The sequence below is a fragment of the Rhinolophus sinicus genome, chromosome 5 (genome assembly GCF_057876585.1).
Source record: "Rhinolophus sinicus isolate RSI-liver-muscle chromosome 5, RSI-T2T, whole genome shotgun sequence".
NCBI classification, from domain to species: domain Eukaryota; kingdom Metazoa; phylum Chordata; class Mammalia; order Chiroptera; family Rhinolophidae; genus Rhinolophus; species Rhinolophus sinicus.
Window position 1 is genome coordinate 82,806,646 of NC_142505.1, and position 19,159 is coordinate 82,825,804.

General features: G+C 41.6%; 3 protein-coding genes across 3 annotated transcripts; all 3 read left to right on the forward strand.

The window, feature by feature from the left end:
* The first annotated feature begins 57 nt into the window (after positions 1-57).
* PCDHB16 (protocadherin beta 16) lies at positions 58-6,061 on the forward strand. Its single transcript, XM_074313676.2, has one exon. The coding sequence runs from the start codon at positions 3,672-3,674 to the stop codon at positions 6,057-6,059; it is 2,388 nt and encodes a 795-aa protein (XP_074169777.2). The 5' UTR covers positions 58-3,671; the 3' UTR covers positions 6,060-6,061.
* Positions 6,062-8,203: 2,142 nt separating this feature from the next.
* LOC141567283 (protocadherin beta-10) lies at positions 8,204-11,356 on the forward strand. Its single transcript, XM_074313672.2, has one exon. It carries the CDS (start codon positions 8,204-8,206, stop codon positions 10,616-10,618), a length of 2,415 nt encoding a protein of 804 aa, XP_074169773.2. The 3' UTR covers positions 10,619-11,356.
* Positions 11,357-11,488: 132 nt separating this feature from the next.
* On the forward strand, positions 11,489-17,915 carry LOC141567284 (protocadherin beta-11). Its single transcript, XM_074313673.2, has one exon. The coding sequence runs from the start codon at positions 15,503-15,505 to the stop codon at positions 17,897-17,899; it is 2,397 nt and encodes a 798-aa protein (XP_074169774.2). The 5' UTR covers positions 11,489-15,502; the 3' UTR covers positions 17,900-17,915.
* The last annotated feature ends 1,244 nt before the right edge of the window (positions 17,916-19,159 follow it).

Below are 19,159 nucleotides of genomic sequence, written 5' to 3' on the forward strand. Positions count from 1 at the left end.
TATTATTATATTATATTATATTATATTATATTATATTATATTATATTATATTATATTACCTGGTCTTATAGTAAAATAAGACCAGGTCTTATATTAATGTTTGCTCCAAAAGATGCATTAGAGCTGATTGTCCGGCTATGTCTTATTTTCAGGGAAACACGGTATATGCTTTAATGGCAGGTAATTGGTAGCATTGTCTTCCTAAGAAAGGAAGTGAAATCCATCTGTTCCATGAACTGAACTCCTATGTGGAAATATAAATTTTGGCCTATAGTTTGTATTTGTTTCTATATCAATGGCCACACTGCTCTGGACCAATAAACGCAAAGTTCTTATGAAAGCACTGACCTACGTAAACCAGGAGTTTAGGCCAAAATTTATCTTCGTCACAAATGGCTCAACTTGATTATCTTCCCGCACATTCTCAACATATCACATTCATTATTGCAGAAATGAATGCCCTGATAGGGAGTAGTATTGCCCTATGATTGATTGTATTCCTTGAATTTCTTCTACTATCCCTTAAGTCTTTTTCCATCATCCCTAATATATAGTTTTCATTTTCTTTGGAAAGTTGAAACTTGCTTTATCATATACATCTTTGTAATTCCTTTATTCAAATGAAATATACTGCATTAATTTTAGCATACCATTTTACCATTTATTTAAAAGCAGTTGCTATTCTAGTATTAATTCTAAATGAAATAACCAAGAGAAGTATAGGCAATGATGTGGAGGAATTTTTATCGCTAAATAATTTAGAGATTCTGGAAATTTAATAGGGAAAATTTATAGGTTCCAATTATTTTCTGTTACAATTAACAATATGTCTTTGGCAACTCCTCTTAAAAAGCATGCTGAAAAAAGATGTTGGGAGTGAGAAACAACTTTGTTCTGAAATGATAGCTCATCAGAACTGAACTAGATATTTTTCAGCATTTGCTCTGATAATGCTAATCTTGTAGATTGAAAAATTTTTGTTGACTCAGCAGTTGGGTGCATGAGAATCTATGTTTGTGTTATGTATTAGTTTTCTGTTGCTGCTATAAAAATGACCACAAACATAGTTGCTTAAGGCAATAAGAATGTATTACCTTATACTGTGTTTCCCCAAAAATAAGACCTAACTGGAAAATAAGCCCTAGCATGATTTTTCAGGATGCCTGTAATATAAAATAAGCCCTACCGTATTTCCCTGAAAATAAGACAGGCTCTTATATTAATTTTTGCTCCAAAAGACGCGTTAGGGCTTATTTTATATTATGAGCATCCTGAAAAATCATGCCATTAGGTCTTATTTTCAGGGAAACACGGTAGTTCTGTAGATCTCAAATATGGGTCTTACTGGGCTAAAATCAAGGTGTCAGCAGGGATGCATTCCTTTTTGGTGGCTCTAGAGGAGAATCCATTTCTTTGTCTTTTCTGGCTTCTAGATGTTGCCTACATTACTTGACTCATGTCCTCCTATTCCATCTTCAAAGCCAGCAGCCTTGTATCTCTTTGACCATTCTTTCGCAGTCACATCTCTCTTTGACTATAGCCAGGAAAGGTTTTGTCCCACCCAGATAATCCAGGATGATCTTCCCTTTACAGGGTACTCAATTCAACTATGTCTTTGAAGTTTCTTTTGCCATGTATGATAACATATTTACAGATTTGGGGAATTAGTGCATGGGCAGCTTTCAGTGGGTGGCCATTATTCTGCCTACCACCAATTGGTTGCTTGGAAGAAAGTTATCCAGTCTAGTAGTACCACCTGTGGCCAAAGGAAGGTTGGCCAGGAGGTTAGGCTTCAATGATTAGATGCTTTAACCCCAGACAAGATAATTAACAAACTTCTCAAAATCCTTAACAAAAACGCTAAACAGATATAGATATCATGAATCTTTACTATAATTCAATCCAGATTTTATAAATGGAAAAATTGAACAAAACAATACAAATCTGATAAGTCATTTGTATCTAAAATAGCTAAAGAACTCTTAAAACTCAATTATAAAAAGGCAAATAACCCAGTATAAAAATGGGCGAAGATCTAAATGGACATTTCTCAAAGGAAGATATACAAATGGCCAATAAGCACCTGAAAAGATGTTTAACGTCATTACTCATCAGAGAAATGCAAATCAAAATTATAATGAGATGCCACTTCATACCCACTAGGATGGCTAGAATCAAAAAGTCAGATAACGGCAAGTGTTGGGAGGATGTGCAAAAACAGGAATGCTGATACACCGCTGAGGGGAATGTAAAATGGTGCATCTGTTTTGGTAAAAAGACTGCAGTTCCTTAATTAAACATAGAGACATGATATGATCTAACTTCTGGAGAAATGAAAACGTATGTCCACAGAAACACCTGTACATGAATGTTTATAACAGCATTAATCATAATAGTCAGAAGGTGAAAACAACTCAAATGTCGATCAACAGGTGAATAATCAAAATGTGATATATCTATACAGTGGAACATTACTCAGCCACAAAAAGGAAAGTAGTACCGACACATGCTACAACTTGGAGGATCATTGAAAACATACTACGTGAAAGAAGCCAGTCACAAAAGTCCATGTATTATTTTATTCCACTCATATGAAAGTCCAGAATAGGAAAGTCTATAGAGCTATAAAGTAAATTAATTGTTGATTAGGGCTTGTGGCAGGAGGGACAGGGGATTGGGGGAGGTGATAACTAAAGGCTGTGGGGTTTTTTTGAGGTAATGAACATGTTCTAAAATTGACTGTGGTGATGGATTCATTACTCTGTGAATACACTAAAAGCTGCTGAATTATATACTTTAAATGGCTGAATTACATGGTATGTGAATTATATCTCATTAAAGCTGTTTTTTTAAAAAAGAATAAAACAGAAATTATTTGTGTCATGATAATTTTTAAAAAGAATCCAAAGCATAGCAGGCCTAACCTTGAGGTCTGCCTATTTGGGAATTAATTTTCCAATAATTTGAAAATTTTGAATACTAACAGTTGTCAGTCTTGGTGTTGGAAAGAAGAGGAAGTAATCTATTCTTTAACAAGGCGTTGGTTAAATACTCTTTGGAACTACCATTGATTGCAATTTTGCAGTGTCCACTCACTTGTAATTTTATAACATGCACCATGAAAAATATGTGCTTGTGAAACTGATCCCATGTTACTTTGAAAACATTTTGCTCCTAAATATGTGTCCTTTTCAGCCTAAATGTTATTTAATCATTAACCTCAACAGCTTTAAACAGTTAATAACATAACAGTTTGCTCTTTGTATTCCTCCTCTGCAACAACACAGAGGACTATCTGAACACACAAAAATTACACGAAAATAGAAATCAGTGTTTTAATACAGAACACAATGTACACAATCTTTTTAGTGCATTTGGGAGAATTTTGTATCCAACGTTAAGCCAGAAAACATAAGACGCAATGAGAACGCATGGTGGCGCTGCAGGTTAAATGATGGAAAATAGAATTGCCTACGCCGCTCCTGTATCCAGTGTTTCACACTTCCTGGAAGCCAAAGAACAGTTTTCTCCGCCAGACCAAAAGTGAGAGTGAAATCTCTTTAAAACCTCTATTTAGTGACATACTTCTGCCGTTCTGGACTTCAGGACCAGGCTACCAGGATCCTGGGCATACAGGACGCTCCTGTGAACCAAATTTTCAGGCAAAAGCAATGGAGATTGGATGGATGCGCAATCAGAGGCAAAGGCAAGTCCTAGTTTTCTTTGTTTTGCTGAGCTTGTCTGGGGTGGGCTCCGAGTTAGGGCCCTATTCAGTAGTGGAAGAAACGGAGAGGGGATTCTTTGTGGCAAATCTAGAGAAAGACCTGGGATTGGGGTTGACAGAGATGTCCACCCGCGGGGCCCGGATCATTTCTCAGGGGCACAAACAGTATTTGCAACTCAAGGTTCAGACTGGGGATTTGCTCATAAATGAGAAACTAGACCGAGAGGAGCTATGCGGGTCCACTGAGCCTTGTGTACTACATTTCCAAGTGCTAATGGAAAATCCCTTAGAGATATTTCAGGCTGAACTGAGGGTGAAGGACATAAATGACCACTCTCCCGTGTTCACCGAAAGAGAAATGATTGTAAAAATACCGGAAAACAGCCCTCTAGGAATCTCATTCCCTCTGAGTAATGCTCTGGACTTGGATGTAGGAAGCAACAATATTCAAAACTATAGAATCAGCCCAAACCCCCATTTCCAAGTTCTAACCCACAATCGCAGCGATGGCAGAAAATACCCGGAGCTGGTGTTGGACAAAGAACTGGATCGGGAGGAGGAGCCTGAAATCGCTTTAACTCTGACCGCGCTGGATGGCGGCTCTCCGCCTCGCTATGGGAGCGCGCAGGTGCGCATTGAAGTGGTAGACATCAATGATAACGCCCCCAAATTTGGGCAGCCGCTCTACAAGGTGCATATTGCGGAGAACAGCCCTATAGGTTCCCTGGTTGTCACTGTCTCTGCGAGCGATTTAGACAGTGGGGTCAATGGGAAGATATTATATTCATTCTTTCAGCCTTCAGAAGATATCAGCAAAACATTGGAAGTAAATCCAATGACAGGAGAAATTCGACTGAGGAAACAAGTAGATTTTGAAACACTTCGGTCTTATGAAGTGGACATCAAGGCCACTGACGGGGGAGGTCTTTCAGGAAAATGCACTCTTCTCCTGCAGGTGGTGGATGTGAATGATAACTCCCCACAAGTGACTGTGTCAGCACTAACTGGCCCCATCCCAGAGAACTTGCCTGAGATTGTAGTTGCTGTTTTCAGTGTTTCAGATCCTGACTCTGGGGACAATGGAAAGACTATTTCCTTCATCCAGGATGACCTTCCTTTTCTTCTAAAACCTTCGGTCAAGAACTTTTACACGTTGGTAACGAAGAGAGCATTGGACAGAGAAGAAAGAGCCCATTATAACATCACCATCACCGCCACCGACTTGGGGACCCCCAGGCTGAAAACCCAGCACAACATAACCGTGCTGGTCTCCGACGTCAACGACAACGCCCCGGCCTTCACCCAAACCTCCTACACCCTGTTCGTCCGCGAGAACAACAGCCCCGCCCTGCACATAGGCAGCGTCAGCGCCACCGACAGAGACGCGGGCGCCAACGCCCAGGTCACCTACTCGCTGCTGCCGCCGCAGGACCCGCACCTGCCCCTGACCTCCCTGGTGTCCATCAACGCCGACAACGGGCAGCTGTTCGCGCTGAGGGCGCTGGATTACGAGGCCCTGCAGGCCTTGGAGTTCCGCGTGGGCGCCACGGACCGCGGCTCCCCTGCGCTGAGCAGCCAGGCGCTGGTGCGCGTGCTGGTGCTGGACGCCAACGACAACTCGCCCTTCGTGCTGTACCCGCTGCAGAACGGCTCTGCGCCCTGCACCGAGCTGGTGCCCAGGGCGGCCGAGCCGGGCTACCTGGTGAGCAAGGTGGTGGCGGTGGACGGAGACTCGGGCCAGAACGCCTGGCTGTCGTACCAGCTGCTCAAGGCCACGGAGCCCGGGCTGTTCGGCGTGTGGGCGCACAACGGCGAGGTGCGCACGGCGCGGCTGCTGAGCGAGCGCGACGCGGCCAAGCACAGGCTGGTGGTGCTGGTCAAGGACAATGGCGAGCCGCCGCTGTCGGCCAGCGTCACGCTGCACGTGCTGCTGGTGGACGGCTTCTCGCAGCCCTACCTGCCGCTCCCGGAAGCGGCGGCCGACCCGGCCCAGGCCGACCCGCTCACGGTCTACCTGGTCATCGCGTTGGCGTCGGTGTCGTCGCTCTTCCTGTTCTCGGTGCTGGCGTTCATCGCGGTGCGGCTGTGCAGGAGGGGCAGGGCCGCCGCATTGGGTGGCTGCTCGGTGCCCGAGGGCCACTTCCCGGGCCACCTGGTGGATGTCAGCGGTACTGGGACCCTTTCCCAGAGCTATCAGTATGAGGTGTGTCTGATGGGAGGCTCAGGTACCAGTGAGTTCAAGTTTCTAAAACCAGTTATCCCCAATCTCACATCCCAGATCTCGGGGAGGGAAAAGGAAGAAAATCCCTACTTTCGGAATAGCTCTGAGATTTAATTACTCATAGGAACCAATAATAAGGACATTAACTTCTCATGTATTTTGTCTACTAACTAAATTGTTTATGCCCTCCACCACCAATAAGATGCTGTTTAATTTTCTCCATTTGGTTCATCCTCAATTTCCAATTTTATACTTAACTTCACAAATTTCCTTTTCCTCATATTTTAGCCTGATGAAGTATGTCTTAATAGAATCCCAACGAGTGAAATAGGATTTACCTTCAAAATTAATTTCATGAATTTTTTTCTATCTTATAAAGGTCTTTATTGACATTCTATTTACATTTTAATTTTAGTTCTCCTTTTCCTAGAATTTCTTCAATCATTAAAATAATCTGCTGCATTGCTTTGTATATTTATTATCTGATATTTTTCTCTTTTTATCCTTTCAAAACTTGTATTTGGTTTGTTATCCTCTGTTTTCATTATAGCAATTTTCTTAAACTGTGTTAGTTTTTCTAAAGTTTTATTTTCCTTATATTTCTATCTGCCTATTTAATATATAATATTTGTTGCTTTGATATGATAAATATCAGCCTTATCTGAAAATGAGAAGAAGCAGCATTGTAAAATATTGAGGGAGTGTGTGTGTGTGTGTGTGTGTGTGTGTGTGTGTAAGTTTGGAGACAAAACAAATTTAGGCATTCTATAGCATCATGTGGAAATATATAATAAATTTTTGCTTTAATTCTGTATGAAAAGAATCAGATTCTTGTTAAGTTTTTAATGGCGAACAATGCAGCCCTGTTCAGTTGAAAAAAATAGAAGTCATCAAGCATAGATTTATATGGTATCACTTTTATATTCAATAATTAAAGTGTTTTTTGGCAGTGTCTAGCCCTTTCCCTGTATAATAGCCTTCAATTTATTCTGTATTTCTTGCTTATTGTGGGAGAAATAGAGCTTTTTCCAGATGGCAGACCTTTGAATAAAATTCTATCTGAGGCAGATGTTAAAATGCTGTTCTTACTTTCAATAGCGTTAGAATAGGCATTAGTGTGGTCTACTCTTCACCTGCCTTTCTTTGGTGCAGAGAAATTAGATCACACTGGATCTTAATTAAGAGGGACTTTGAAATAAAGTTCAATTCCCTCTTTAATTCTGCAAGTAATTCTAAAGCTAATATAAGAAAAACAAAGACATAAGAAAGAAAGGGAACAGAAATTGCAAAGAATGAGTAAGTGAAAGAATACAATTTTCAAATGATAAGGATTTTAAAATACTGAAAATTGTTTCATTTCCTACTCAACGGTTTATTTATACATGCCTGAATACAGCAAACATTTAGTGAGTGTCTTATTTGCCAACCACAGATGAGAAGGCATAGTTTCCATCCTTAAGTAGGGACAGATTGAAATGGCATGAAATGGGAAGCAATAATATTTACAGGGCAAGATACACGTTTTATGGGAGCACAAAGGAGGGATAGTAAATGCTTCCTTCTGAATTATAGAGTGATGATTCTATGTAGGCAATGTAATTAAATTTTGAAGAAATTTGTTGAAGAAATTGTGAAACAAGTTTCTTTCCTCAGTTTTTTGGTGTTCCTATGCCCAGTGTTTCTGGAAAAGTAAAATTATTATTTTGGTGGTCCCAGAAATCACAATTGTCCCTTTGGTTCCTGGGGGTAGTGTCAGGAGTGAAAATCCTAGTACAGAACCAAATCTAGCACAATGAGGTAGATAGTTAACTGCTAGAAAACATTCTTTTTGCAGCTGTTGAATTTTTAACTTTCCCCATGAAGCGGTGAAAAATCTCAACAACGCGAACGGTTCTCGATCTTAACATTATTTTTTACAAAACGAACAAAAGAAAAATGAAATATTTAAATGAGCCACTAAAGAAGAAATGTATAAATATATACACACAAGTTGGGTATAGCCATTTGAGTCTGTTGGAGGCCACGCGATGGCGCTGCAGGCTAAAGAGACAGAAAAAGGAATTCAAGTGAGAATGCTGTGGAAATCACTAACAAAAACGGAAGAACGCGGCAGGAAGGCTGGGAGAATAGCCGTAGCTGCCCAAGATTGGGAAAGGAACAAAACCTCAGACCTCTGCTACTACATGGCATAGGTCTGGTTTTTGCGACTGCTGTTTCTCTATGCTGGGAGCTGTGATTGTGACCAATATTGACGAAAGATGTGTTCAAAAGAAGCTATAGAGGCTGGAAGGTTGTGCTGCCAAAGACAAAGGCAAGTACTGTTTCTCTTTCTGTTTTGGGGAGTATCCTTGGCAGGTTCTGAGTTTGGACAATATTCAGTGACTGAGGAAATGGAGAGAGGATCGTTTGTGGTCAATCTGGCAAAGGATCTGGGGCTAGGGGACCGGGAGCTGTTTGCCAGGGGAGTCCGGGTGATCTTTGATGATAACAAACAATACTTGCTCCTGGATTCTCATACTGGGGATTTGCTCACAAATGAGAAACTGGACCGGGAGAAGCTGTGTGGCTCCACAGAGCCCTGTATGCTGTATTTCCAAATTTTAATGGATAATCCCTTTCAGATTTACCGGGCTGAGCTGAGGGTCAGGGACATAAATGATCATTCACCAGTGTTTCGGGACAAAGACACGGTCTTAAAAATATTAGAAAACACAGCTGAAGGGACGACATTTCGACTAGAAAGAGCACATGATTCAGATGGAGGACCTAACAGTATCCAAAACTACACCATCAATCCCAATTCTTTTTTCCATATTAAAGTTAGTGACAGTGATGAAGGTATGATATATCCAGAGCTAGTGTTGGACAAGGCGCTAGACAGGGAGAAGCAGCAAGAGCTCAGTTTAACACTCATGGCGCTGGATGGCGGGTCTCCACCCAGGTCTGGGACGACCACTATACGCATTGTGATCCTGGACGTCAATGACAATGCCCCACACTTTTCTCAGGCAACTTATGTGACCCAGGCTCCTGAGAACAGCCCGGTAGGATCCATTATTGCTAAAGTCTCTGCAGAAGATGTAGACTCTGGAGTCTATGCAGACATATCCTATTCACTTTTTGATGCTTCTGAAGATATTCAAGCAACCTTTCAAATCAATCCTTTTTCTGGGGAGATCATTCTCAGAGTGTTGCTTGATTATGAGCTAGTAAAATCTTACAAAGTAAATATACAGGCAATTGACGGTGGGGGCCTTTCTGCAAGATGTACGGTTTTGATTGAGGTATTAGACACCAATGACAATCGCCCGGAACTAATCATGTCATCACTTTCCAACCAAATTGCTGAGAACTCTCCTGAGACCATATTGGCAGTTTTTAGGATTAAAGACAGAGACTCTGGAGAAAATGGAAAGATGGTTTGCTACATTCAAGATAATCTGCCATTCGTTCTGAGACCCTCTATGGAGAATTATTACATTCTAACGACAGATGGTGCGCTGGACAGAGAAAGCCAGGCCGAGTACAACATCACCATCACCGTCACCGACTTGGGGACACCCAGGCTGAAAACCCAGCACAACATAACCGTGCTGGTCTCCGACGTCAACGACAACGCCCCGGCCTTCACCCAAACCTCCTACACCCTGTTCGTCCGCGAGAACAACAGCCCCGCCCTGCACATAGGCAGCGTCAGCGCCACCGACAGAGACGCGGGCGCCAACGCCCAGGTCACCTACTCGCTGCTGCCGCCGCAGGACCCGCACCTGCCCCTGACCTCCCTGGTGTCCATCAACGCCGACAACGGGCAGCTGTTCGCGCTGAGGGCGCTGGATTACGAGGCCCTGCAGGCCTTGGAGTTCCGCGTGGGCGCCACGGACCGCGGCTCCCCTGCGCTGAGCAGCCAGGCGCTGGTGCGCGTGCTGGTGCTGGACGCCAACGACAACTCGCCCTTCGTGCTGTACCCGCTGCAGAACGGCTCTGCGCCCTGCACCGAGCTGGTGCCCAGGGCGGCCGAGCCGGGCTACCTGGTGAGCAAGGTGGTGGCGGTGGACGGAGACTCGGGCCAGAACGCCTGGCTGTCGTACCAGCTGCTCAAGGCCACGGAGCCCGGGCTGTTCGGCGTGTGGGCGCACAACGGCGAGGTGCGCACGGCGCGGCTGCTGAGCGAGCGCGACGCGGCCAAGCACAGGCTGGTGGTGCTGGTCAAGGACAATGGCGAGCCGCCGCTGTCGGCCAGCGTCACGCTGCACGTGCTGCTGGTGGACGGCTTCTCGCAGCCCTACCTGCCGCTCCCGGAAGCGGCGGCCGACCCGGCCCAGGCCGACCCGCTCACGGTCTACCTGGTCATCGCGTTGGCGTCGGTGTCGTCGCTCTTCCTGTTCTCGGTGCTGGCGTTCATCGCGGTGCGGCTGTGCAGGAGGGGCAGGGCCGCCGCATTGGGTGGCTGCTCGGTGCCCGAGGGCCACTTCCCGGGCCACCTGGTGGATGTCAGCGGTACTGGGACCCTTTCCCAGAGCTACCAATATGAGGTTTGTCTGACAAGAGACTCAGGGACCAGCGATTTCAAATTCCTCAAACCTATTGTCCCCAATATTCAGGCACAGAGTCCTGGGAGGAATAGTGAGGAAAATTCCACCTTTGGAAATAGCTTTGGATTTAATTTTCAGTAAAAATTATTTTTATGTTTATATTTTCATGCACTTTTGATGTGTCATACAACCATGTAAATATTAGTTTATTTTAAAACGCCCAGTTAAATTATTATGCAATTTCGAGCCTAATTTTAAAGTACTGTATACCTGTTTTTACAATGTTATTTAATCCTTTTTTGCATTAATCAACGGATTTAATTAGTACCCATTTATAAATAGTAGTTTAAAGGTATAATTCTTTCAAAATATACAAGGCTTTAGCTCTTATTACTTCTCGTTCTAGAAAGCTGAGGTTTTGATTTTTCTCCTACTGCATTTCAGACTGCATCTTATTATCCTATCCACACCTCTAATGTACTTGTTTCATATAAGAAGACATACTTGCCCTTCTGACCATATTCTAACATTCTGTTTAATCATATTAGAAATCCATGTCATTTAGTTCTAAATCATAGCATTTAAGAAGAAACAGTTCTCTATTATTCTACTTATGATAAAATGAAACATTATTTAGTGAGCAATATTGGACTCCAATAATATTCTTGTGTTTATATTATTATTTCATTCCCTTTCCATACGCTAATGACATTCTTGTGTTTATATTATTATTTCATTTCTTTTACATACACTACTCTTTCTCAGTATTTTCTAGTGTTCACTTCTGCTGATATGTAAAACAGATCATGTCATAACTCAAACAAAATGTAATAACCTGCATGAAAGTGGATATAAATAAAAACATTTTGAAAATTTGAATGTGAGAATTTCAGTGGCCTATTGGGAGATACTCTTCATTTAATTATGTAAATCTTTTTTATTATTATCAAATTTAAAAATTGAGGTAAACTGAAACCATAAAGGAAAAAAATAGATTCTTCAATCTCCAGCCACCTTCTATGAGTGGTTTCTCTACAATTGATCTCTAAGTAATATATGTTTATTTATTTCTAAGTAATATATGTTTATATTGCTATATCTTGACATTCAATACGTTAATCACTTCACCCTATGATAAGAGAGGATTTAACTTTCATACCCTCCAAATAACAAACACACATACAAACACCACATATTTCCTTTCTCCTATTCTCCCAATAAAGTTGTCACAGGGATATTTTTAGTTGAAGTAGTAGTTTTCGTCTATATAACTAAGATTATTTCAAAAAACATGTTAGTGTAGTATGAATACATGTACTTTCTTGAAAAACATCTTTCCTAGAGCTGATTGTTGTTTTTACTAGCATCATTTTCTATTTGTTGCTATTAATTTTTCACATTATTTCTCATTTGAATATCAATATTTTTCCTTAAATATTCAAATATGCCTGATACCTATAAATTATATTTATTTCCTTGAGATCTTTTACTCAGATCCCTCCATTCATTTACACTGGCTGCTCTCTATATAGGCTGTCACCCTAGGACTTTTTTCCTTTAATATTTCTTGTATTCATTCCCCTTTACAAAATCTAGTATAGTCTTCTTTCTTAGTTTACTCCCTTATTTAGCTGGCACACATCTCTCAACACCGTCATAAAATGGATGCAGAGGAGGTAAATTTTTTTGAGACTCTGCCTTGTGGAGGTATCTTCATTTTATTTTCATTTGATTGACAGTTTGGCTGGGTATAAAATTCTAGGTTGAAAATAATTGTCACTCAGATTTTGAAAATGGTTTCTTTTACTAATTGCATATAAAGTTGCTGTTCAGAAGACAGATTCAATGCTGATTCCTATGTCTTTTAATGTCACTTCATTTTTTTTTATTGTGGACACATTTGCAATTTGTCCCTCATATCCTGAAAATACCTTAGTGCAAGCTATTTATTTACTTCTCTGGTCATGTGGGTGTTTCCTGTTAATGTTTAGACACTCACTTTCAGGTACAGAAATTTTCTTTCCTTCATAATTTCTCCCTTGAATTTTCTGCAGTCTCACTTTAACCACAATCTCATTAGTTAAATATTGGATCTCCTGGATTGAATCTCTAATATGATCTTTTTTTTCCCCTTTCTTATTTTCTCTTTGTCTTTTGCTCTACTTTTTGGATAACTTATCATCCAATCCTTATATATTTTCATTTTGGCTGACAAATGTTTTTTAGAACTCTTTTTGGTTCTCTGAGTGTTTTTCATAGCATCTTGTTACAGAATTGTAAATGTATTATCTTCTCTCATCTATAATTAATGTAGTTATTCTTTTAAAATGCACTATGCAAAAAAATGCAGTAAAAACTACTATCATACCTATTTTCAAAATGGGAGAGTCATAGGAAAATTAAGAACTTACCCAAGATTATATAGCTAGTAAGGGACACTTCAGCCCTAATCTATTCTTTATCTTACAATAAGAATACATACTTCATATAGTTACTGTTAATATTAAATGGGTAAACACATACATGGCACTTAAAACAATGGGTAGCAGAGAGTAAATACTCAATAAGTATTAGCTTTTATTAGACTTTACTACTCTGGGGATATTAATCAGACATTTTAAAGAACTTTCTTCTATTTCCTTTATTATATCTGTTTGTTTCCTGCTGTTCCTTTTTTGTGGTGGTTTCGGCCAATTCTATGTCATGTTGTAGGCATTTCCTCAAATGTCTTGCAGTCCTTGGATCTCTTCTCATATTTAATAATGATGAGACACCATAGTGCTGACAGTTGGCTCTTTGTGAGTACATGAGTCTGGTTGATGGCAGGGCTTCACTCTAATGTATCCATGCTAGGGTAGAACTATTACCTTAGGAGATCCTCAAATATCAGTATGGCTGAGTCTTTCATATTCTCCAGGTCAGAATTCTGCGACATTGTCTGAGAGTTAGGGAGAGGATCAGTCATATATCTTGTGTCCTACAATTGAAGAATGTTTTATGGGAAAGGGTTAGGAATCTCACCATTCAGGATGCAAAGTTTGGCTTAATCTTCCAGTTTTAGTCTCACACTTCACACTTGCACTCAGTTCTGCCTAGAGTCTCCAAAACTACAGATAGTCCAATTTAATTTCTCTGTTGAATAAATGTTCAATTCTCTGGTCCTGACTTTCTTTCCTGTATATGTAGAATGATAAGAAGATCAGGGAATTCAACTCTCCTATATATGTACTTTCAGTCAATAACTTATTTTTAGTCTTTGACTGACTGTGATCTTTTCCTACACTTGGTTCCTCCAAATCTTGTACCTAAATGGGATTATGTGGGACAAACCCACTAGTTTCTTGTGAATATCTCCAATATAAGAATTTTACTTCAGACATTTCTTGAAACTGCTAACTTAACTGCTCTTCCATCTACTTTCAGTCATCAAATACATGTATTCACTTTTGCATTCTTAGTTTTTGTGAATTCATACCATTTTGTTATATTTATCATTTTAGTGGGTATTTTTTAAAAGGGAGGATAATAGTATGTAGTCAATCCACCACTTGTCAATTTCTACCCTTTTGTAGTTGATTTTTCAACCATGTATCTAACTTACATTTTTAAGAATGTAATTTCAACTTATTTTTTTCAACTTATTTTTAAAATGTCAACTTGTTAGGTCTCTCCTCCATCTTGAGAGCACTTTTGAGACCTTCTGTAGTGCATATCATTGGTGAGCTCCTAGCATCTATTCTAAACAATCTCCCTCATTATATAGCAGCTATGCCCTTTCAATAGGACTGAAACCACCCAAAGCTAAAGAGGTGGTCCCAGACAGGGGGACCACCTCTTTGGCTAAAACAAAGGCCAAAGATAGATCTTCAGATTCTGGGACCAAAATCTCCACCTGTAACTCTATACCTCTTGAAACAATGATTGCTTCAGTAGCTGGTACATTATCTTAGCTGGCCTAATTAGAGTAAAGCTACGTTTTTGTTCCATGGTTGGGAAAGAGAATCTCTCTCACTCTGTCTTTCTGTGCAGAAAAAGAAAGCAGATGACCATAGTTGTAGCTGAAATAAATCTTGGGACCTTGAGGGAAGCCAGCTTTTGTAGTAATTCTGCTTTGAATGAAACTAACATGTTTGTGTACTTATTATTTTTTTTTGTAAATTATGAGAAACAAGAACTAAATTACGGATTTACACAATATGTTCCACCCCACTATTTTATTTCATTTTCTAACAGTTCACAGTTAATTGCTATCAAATAAATCTACTGAAATACTTTCTTGTGCTATAACAACTATCTATATATGTCCCATCTTATGGTTAATCCAGTTTCACATTCTGGGAGCACTTCTGAAATGGCTCATATACACTTTCCCTTCTCCTTACCACCTAAAGAAGCCCAAGTAGTGATGGAATTTCGTTCAGTTTAACAGTCATTTATACTCCTCTTGCTTCAAGTTTTAAATCTTCTCAGAAAGATTACAAACTCCTGGGGGCCAGGAATCACATCTTGTATTTATGTATTCACTACACCTGAGCACTTGCAGTTGTTGGGAGAGTGGGGATAGATACTAAATGCTTTAAAACAAATACTAACAACACCACAAACTATAAATAGTATATAAATTAATTATTATGAAAGATAGAATATTTTTGTAATTACTTAAACACATGAATAAAACAATATTTGTTTCTAGAGGACATTTATCTGAATTGAATTCAGGTAGCCTTCGTCAAACTCTGAAATTCTGTGGAGACGCATGGTGGCGCTGCAGGATAACATCGTAGGGGAAAGAATGAAAAAAAAAGAAAGAAACCAAAAAAACCACTACGCTGGATGAGCCTTGGGAGGACACACAGAGCCTTGGGAAGACAGAAATAACAAGCTTTAAAGGGCGAGCCAGAAGCTATTCAAAGGGATTAAAATCCTTAGGCCTCCGACGATTCAGTGGACATACTGGAATCACGTTTTCCAGAACTGTGAAGTGAAGCTGAAGCGATTCTGCAGGAAGCTTTTGGGAAAGGAGCTATGGAGAACCCAAGGGCAGGCGCTCTGCAGATCAGGCAAGTCCTACTTCTCTTTGTTTTGCTGCGAATGTCTCAGGCGGGCTCCGAGTCTGGGCGTTTTTCTGTGTCAGAGGAAATGCCGAGTGGGAGTTTTGTAGGCAATTTGGCAAAGGACCTAGGACTAGAAGTGAGTGAACTGTCCTCGAGGGCGGCTCGGGTGGTCTCTAATGATAACAAACACCGTTTTCAGCTTAATATAAACACCGGGGATTTGCTCTTAAGCGAAGCGCTAGACCGGGAGGAACTCTGTGGCTTCACCGAGACCTGTGTGCTGCATTTCCAGGTGTTAATGAAAAACCCCTTGCAGTTTTTACAGATTGAGGTCGAGGTCAGGGACATAAATGACCACTCTCCCGTCTTCTTAGAAAAAGAAATGCTGCTAGAAATTCCAGAGAATAGTCCTGTCGGTGCTGTGTTCTTACTAGAAAGTGCGGAGGATTTAGATGTAGGAATCAACGCTCTAAAAAGCTACAAAATAAGCCCCAACTCTCACTTCCATATTAAAATGAGAGTCAATCCAGACAATAGGAAATACCCAGAGTTAGTTCTGGACAAGGCACTGGATTATGAAGAGCAGTCCGAGTTCAGTTTCATCCTCACTGCTGTGGATGGTGGATCTCCACCCAGGTCCGGGACTGCTTCAGTTAGGGTGGTGGTCGTGGACATTAATGACAACTCCCCGGAGTTTGAGCAGCCATTTTATGAGGTGAAGATTCCAGAGAATAGCGCACTAGGCTCGCTGGTTGTCACTGTCTCGGCTTGGGATTTAGACTCAGGAAAAAATGGGGAAATATCATATACTTTTTCCCATGCCTCTGAAGATATTCGCAAGACATTTGAAATTAATCAAGAGTCTGGAGAAGTTAGTTTAACGGCATCCTTGGATTTTGAAACAATTGAATCATACTCAATTATCATTCAAGCCACAGATGGCGGAGGTCTTTTTGGAAAATCCACAATCAGAGTTCAGGTGATGGATGTGAATGACAATACTCCTGAAGTCACCATTTCATCAATTACCACTCCAATCCCAGAAAATTCGCCTGAAACAGTGGTTATGGTTTTTAGTATCCGAGACAGAGATTCTGGGGACAATGGGAGAATGATTTGTTCTATCCCAGAAGACCTCCCCTTCGTGCTCAAATCTTCAGTTGAAAATTACTACACATTGGAAACGGAGGGAAAGCTAGACAGAGAAAGCAGGGACGAGTACAACATCACCATCACCGTCACCGACTTGGGGACCCCCAGGCTGAAAACCCAGCACAATATAACCGTGCTGATCTCCGACGTCAACGACAACGCCCCGGCCTTCACCCAAACCTCCTACACCCTGTTCGTCCGCGAGAACAACAGCCCCGCCCTGCACATAGGCAGCGTCAGCGCCACCGACAGAGACGCGGGCGCCAACGCCCAGGTCACCTACTCGCTGCTGCCGCCACAGGACCCGCACCTGCCCCTGGCCTCCCTGGTGTCCATCAACGCCGACAACGGGCAGCTGTTCGCGCTGAGGGCGCTGGATTACGAGGCCCTGCAGGCCTTGGAGTTCCGCGTGGGCGCCACGGACCGCGGCTCCCCTGCGCTGAGCAGCCAGGCGCTGGTGCGCGTGCTGGTGCTGGACGCCAACGACAACGCGCCCTTCGTGCTGTACCCGCTGCAGAACGGCTCTGCGCCCTGCACCGAGCTGGTGCCCAGGGCGGCCGAGCCGGGCTACCTGGTGAGCAAGGTGGTGGCGGTGGACGGAGACTCGGGCCAGAACGCCTGGCTGTCGTACCAGCTGCTCAAGGCCACGGAGCCCGGGCTGTTCGGCGTGTGGGCGCACAACGGCGAGGTGCGCACGGCGCGGCTGCTGAGCGAGCGCGACGCGGCCAAGCACAGGCTGGTGGTGCTGGTCAAGGACAATGGCGAGCCGCCGCTGTCGGCCAGCGTCACGCTGCACGTGCTGCTGGTGGACGGCTTCTCGCAGCCCTACCTGCCGCTCCCGGAAGCGGCGGCCGACCCGGCCCAGGCCGACCCGCTCACGGTCTACCTGGTCATCGCGCTGGCGTCGGTGTCGTCGCTCTTCCTGTTCTCGGTGCTGGCGTTCATCGCGGTGCGGCTGTGCAGGAGGGGTAGGGCCGCCGCATTGGGTGGCTGCTCGGTGCCCGAGGGCCACTTCCCGGGCCACCTGGTGGATGTCAGCGGTACTGGGACCCTGTCCCAGAGCTACCAGTATGAGGTGTGTCTGACTGGAGGTTCTGGCACAAATGAATTTAAATTTCTGAAGCCTATTATTCCTAGTCTTCCGGTCCGTGACACTGGTAGGAATGTAGAAGAAAATGAGAATTTTAGGAATAGCTTTGGATTCAACATTCAATAAAATAATTTATTTTAAACATCTAGTCTTGTTATTCTTGGCAAACGGGATACTTTTGCCAATCTGTAATGGATTTCGGTTGTAGTGTAGTTGCGTGCATTATTGCTTACACTCTCGCCATTGCTTTAAAAATCTTTATTAGTGGCTATAATGAAATGGAGATATAATGTGTGTGTGTTTCTGTTTGTTTTGTTCATTTATTTGGTCAAAAATGTCATATTAATGAAGTTATTGCTGATTTTTAGTTGCGGTAATGGCACAACTAAAGTGCCGTTAGTTGTGGTTATATAAGACAATGTTATTATTTGGAGTTGCAAACTGAATGACTAAGAGTGAATTCCACCTGAAACTAATTTTAAAAAGAGTGAATTCCACTATATATGTAATTTACTTCTAGACATTTCATCAAAATGTAGATAAAGCAAAAATATTAAATGGTTGAATCTGGGTGGAAAGTATATTGGATTTTATCACACAATTCTCCTTGAAAATTTTCATCATAATTGATAAAATGCTACCTTGCCATATTCAGTACTAGGGTGCTTTATTTGTTTTTTTGTTTTATATAGTTTTTCCAGAATGTACTTTATGAGAAACTGAAAGTGACCAGATTGGAAGTTATTGATTTCTTCAGGAATTTTCCTTTTTTTGTTGTCATTGTTGATGCTGTTTTGTGGGGGAGGAGTCTTATAATGTTCTGGGATATGATACAGCTCTTTTGTGTTTTTTTTAAATATACCCTGTTTGCTAGTTTACATTTTTTATTTTTATCTTGTTCATAACTTAACTAGGATGTAGCTCAGGGTATTATCCTGAGTAAAATAACATACCATCAGAAGAGTACAGATAAAAACTTCTTAAGAAATCAAAATGAATATTCAAACTGTTCATGAAATAAATTAGGTTCACTTTCCTATTGATTTTTAAGAGAAAATATAAAAAATCCTTAATTTGTTGTGGCCTCTCTCAGGCATCTACAAAGAAGGAATGGGTTTGTATTTATAGATGCCTCATGGCACACAAATCATAAGGTCTCCAATCTATTAGGTTGGTGCAAAAGTAATGGCATGTTTTGCAATTGAAAATACAAAAACCCGCCATTACTTTTGCACCAACCTAATATAAGAGGACCGTTGAATGAAGGATTATAGGAGAGATTTTGATAATTGGAATGTTGTGTGTATATAGAGCTAGTGTGTGTAGACACTTCTATAATTTCTCTCATAAAATTAAGTATTATGGACTAGGTCGTGCAGGAAAAAG

Excerpts from the sequence above, each read along its gene's own strand:
- PCDHB16 (XM_074313676.2), top strand. The coding sequence starts at position 3,672 with ATGGAGATTGGATGGATGCGCAATCAGAGGCAAAGGCAAGTCCTAGTT.
- LOC141567283 (XM_074313672.2), top strand. The coding sequence starts at position 8,204 with ATGTGTTCAAAAGAAGCTATAGAGGCTGGAAGGTTGTGCTGCCAAAGA.
- LOC141567284 (XM_074313673.2), top strand. The coding sequence starts at position 15,503 with ATGGAGAACCCAAGGGCAGGCGCTCTGCAGATCAGGCAAGTCCTACTT.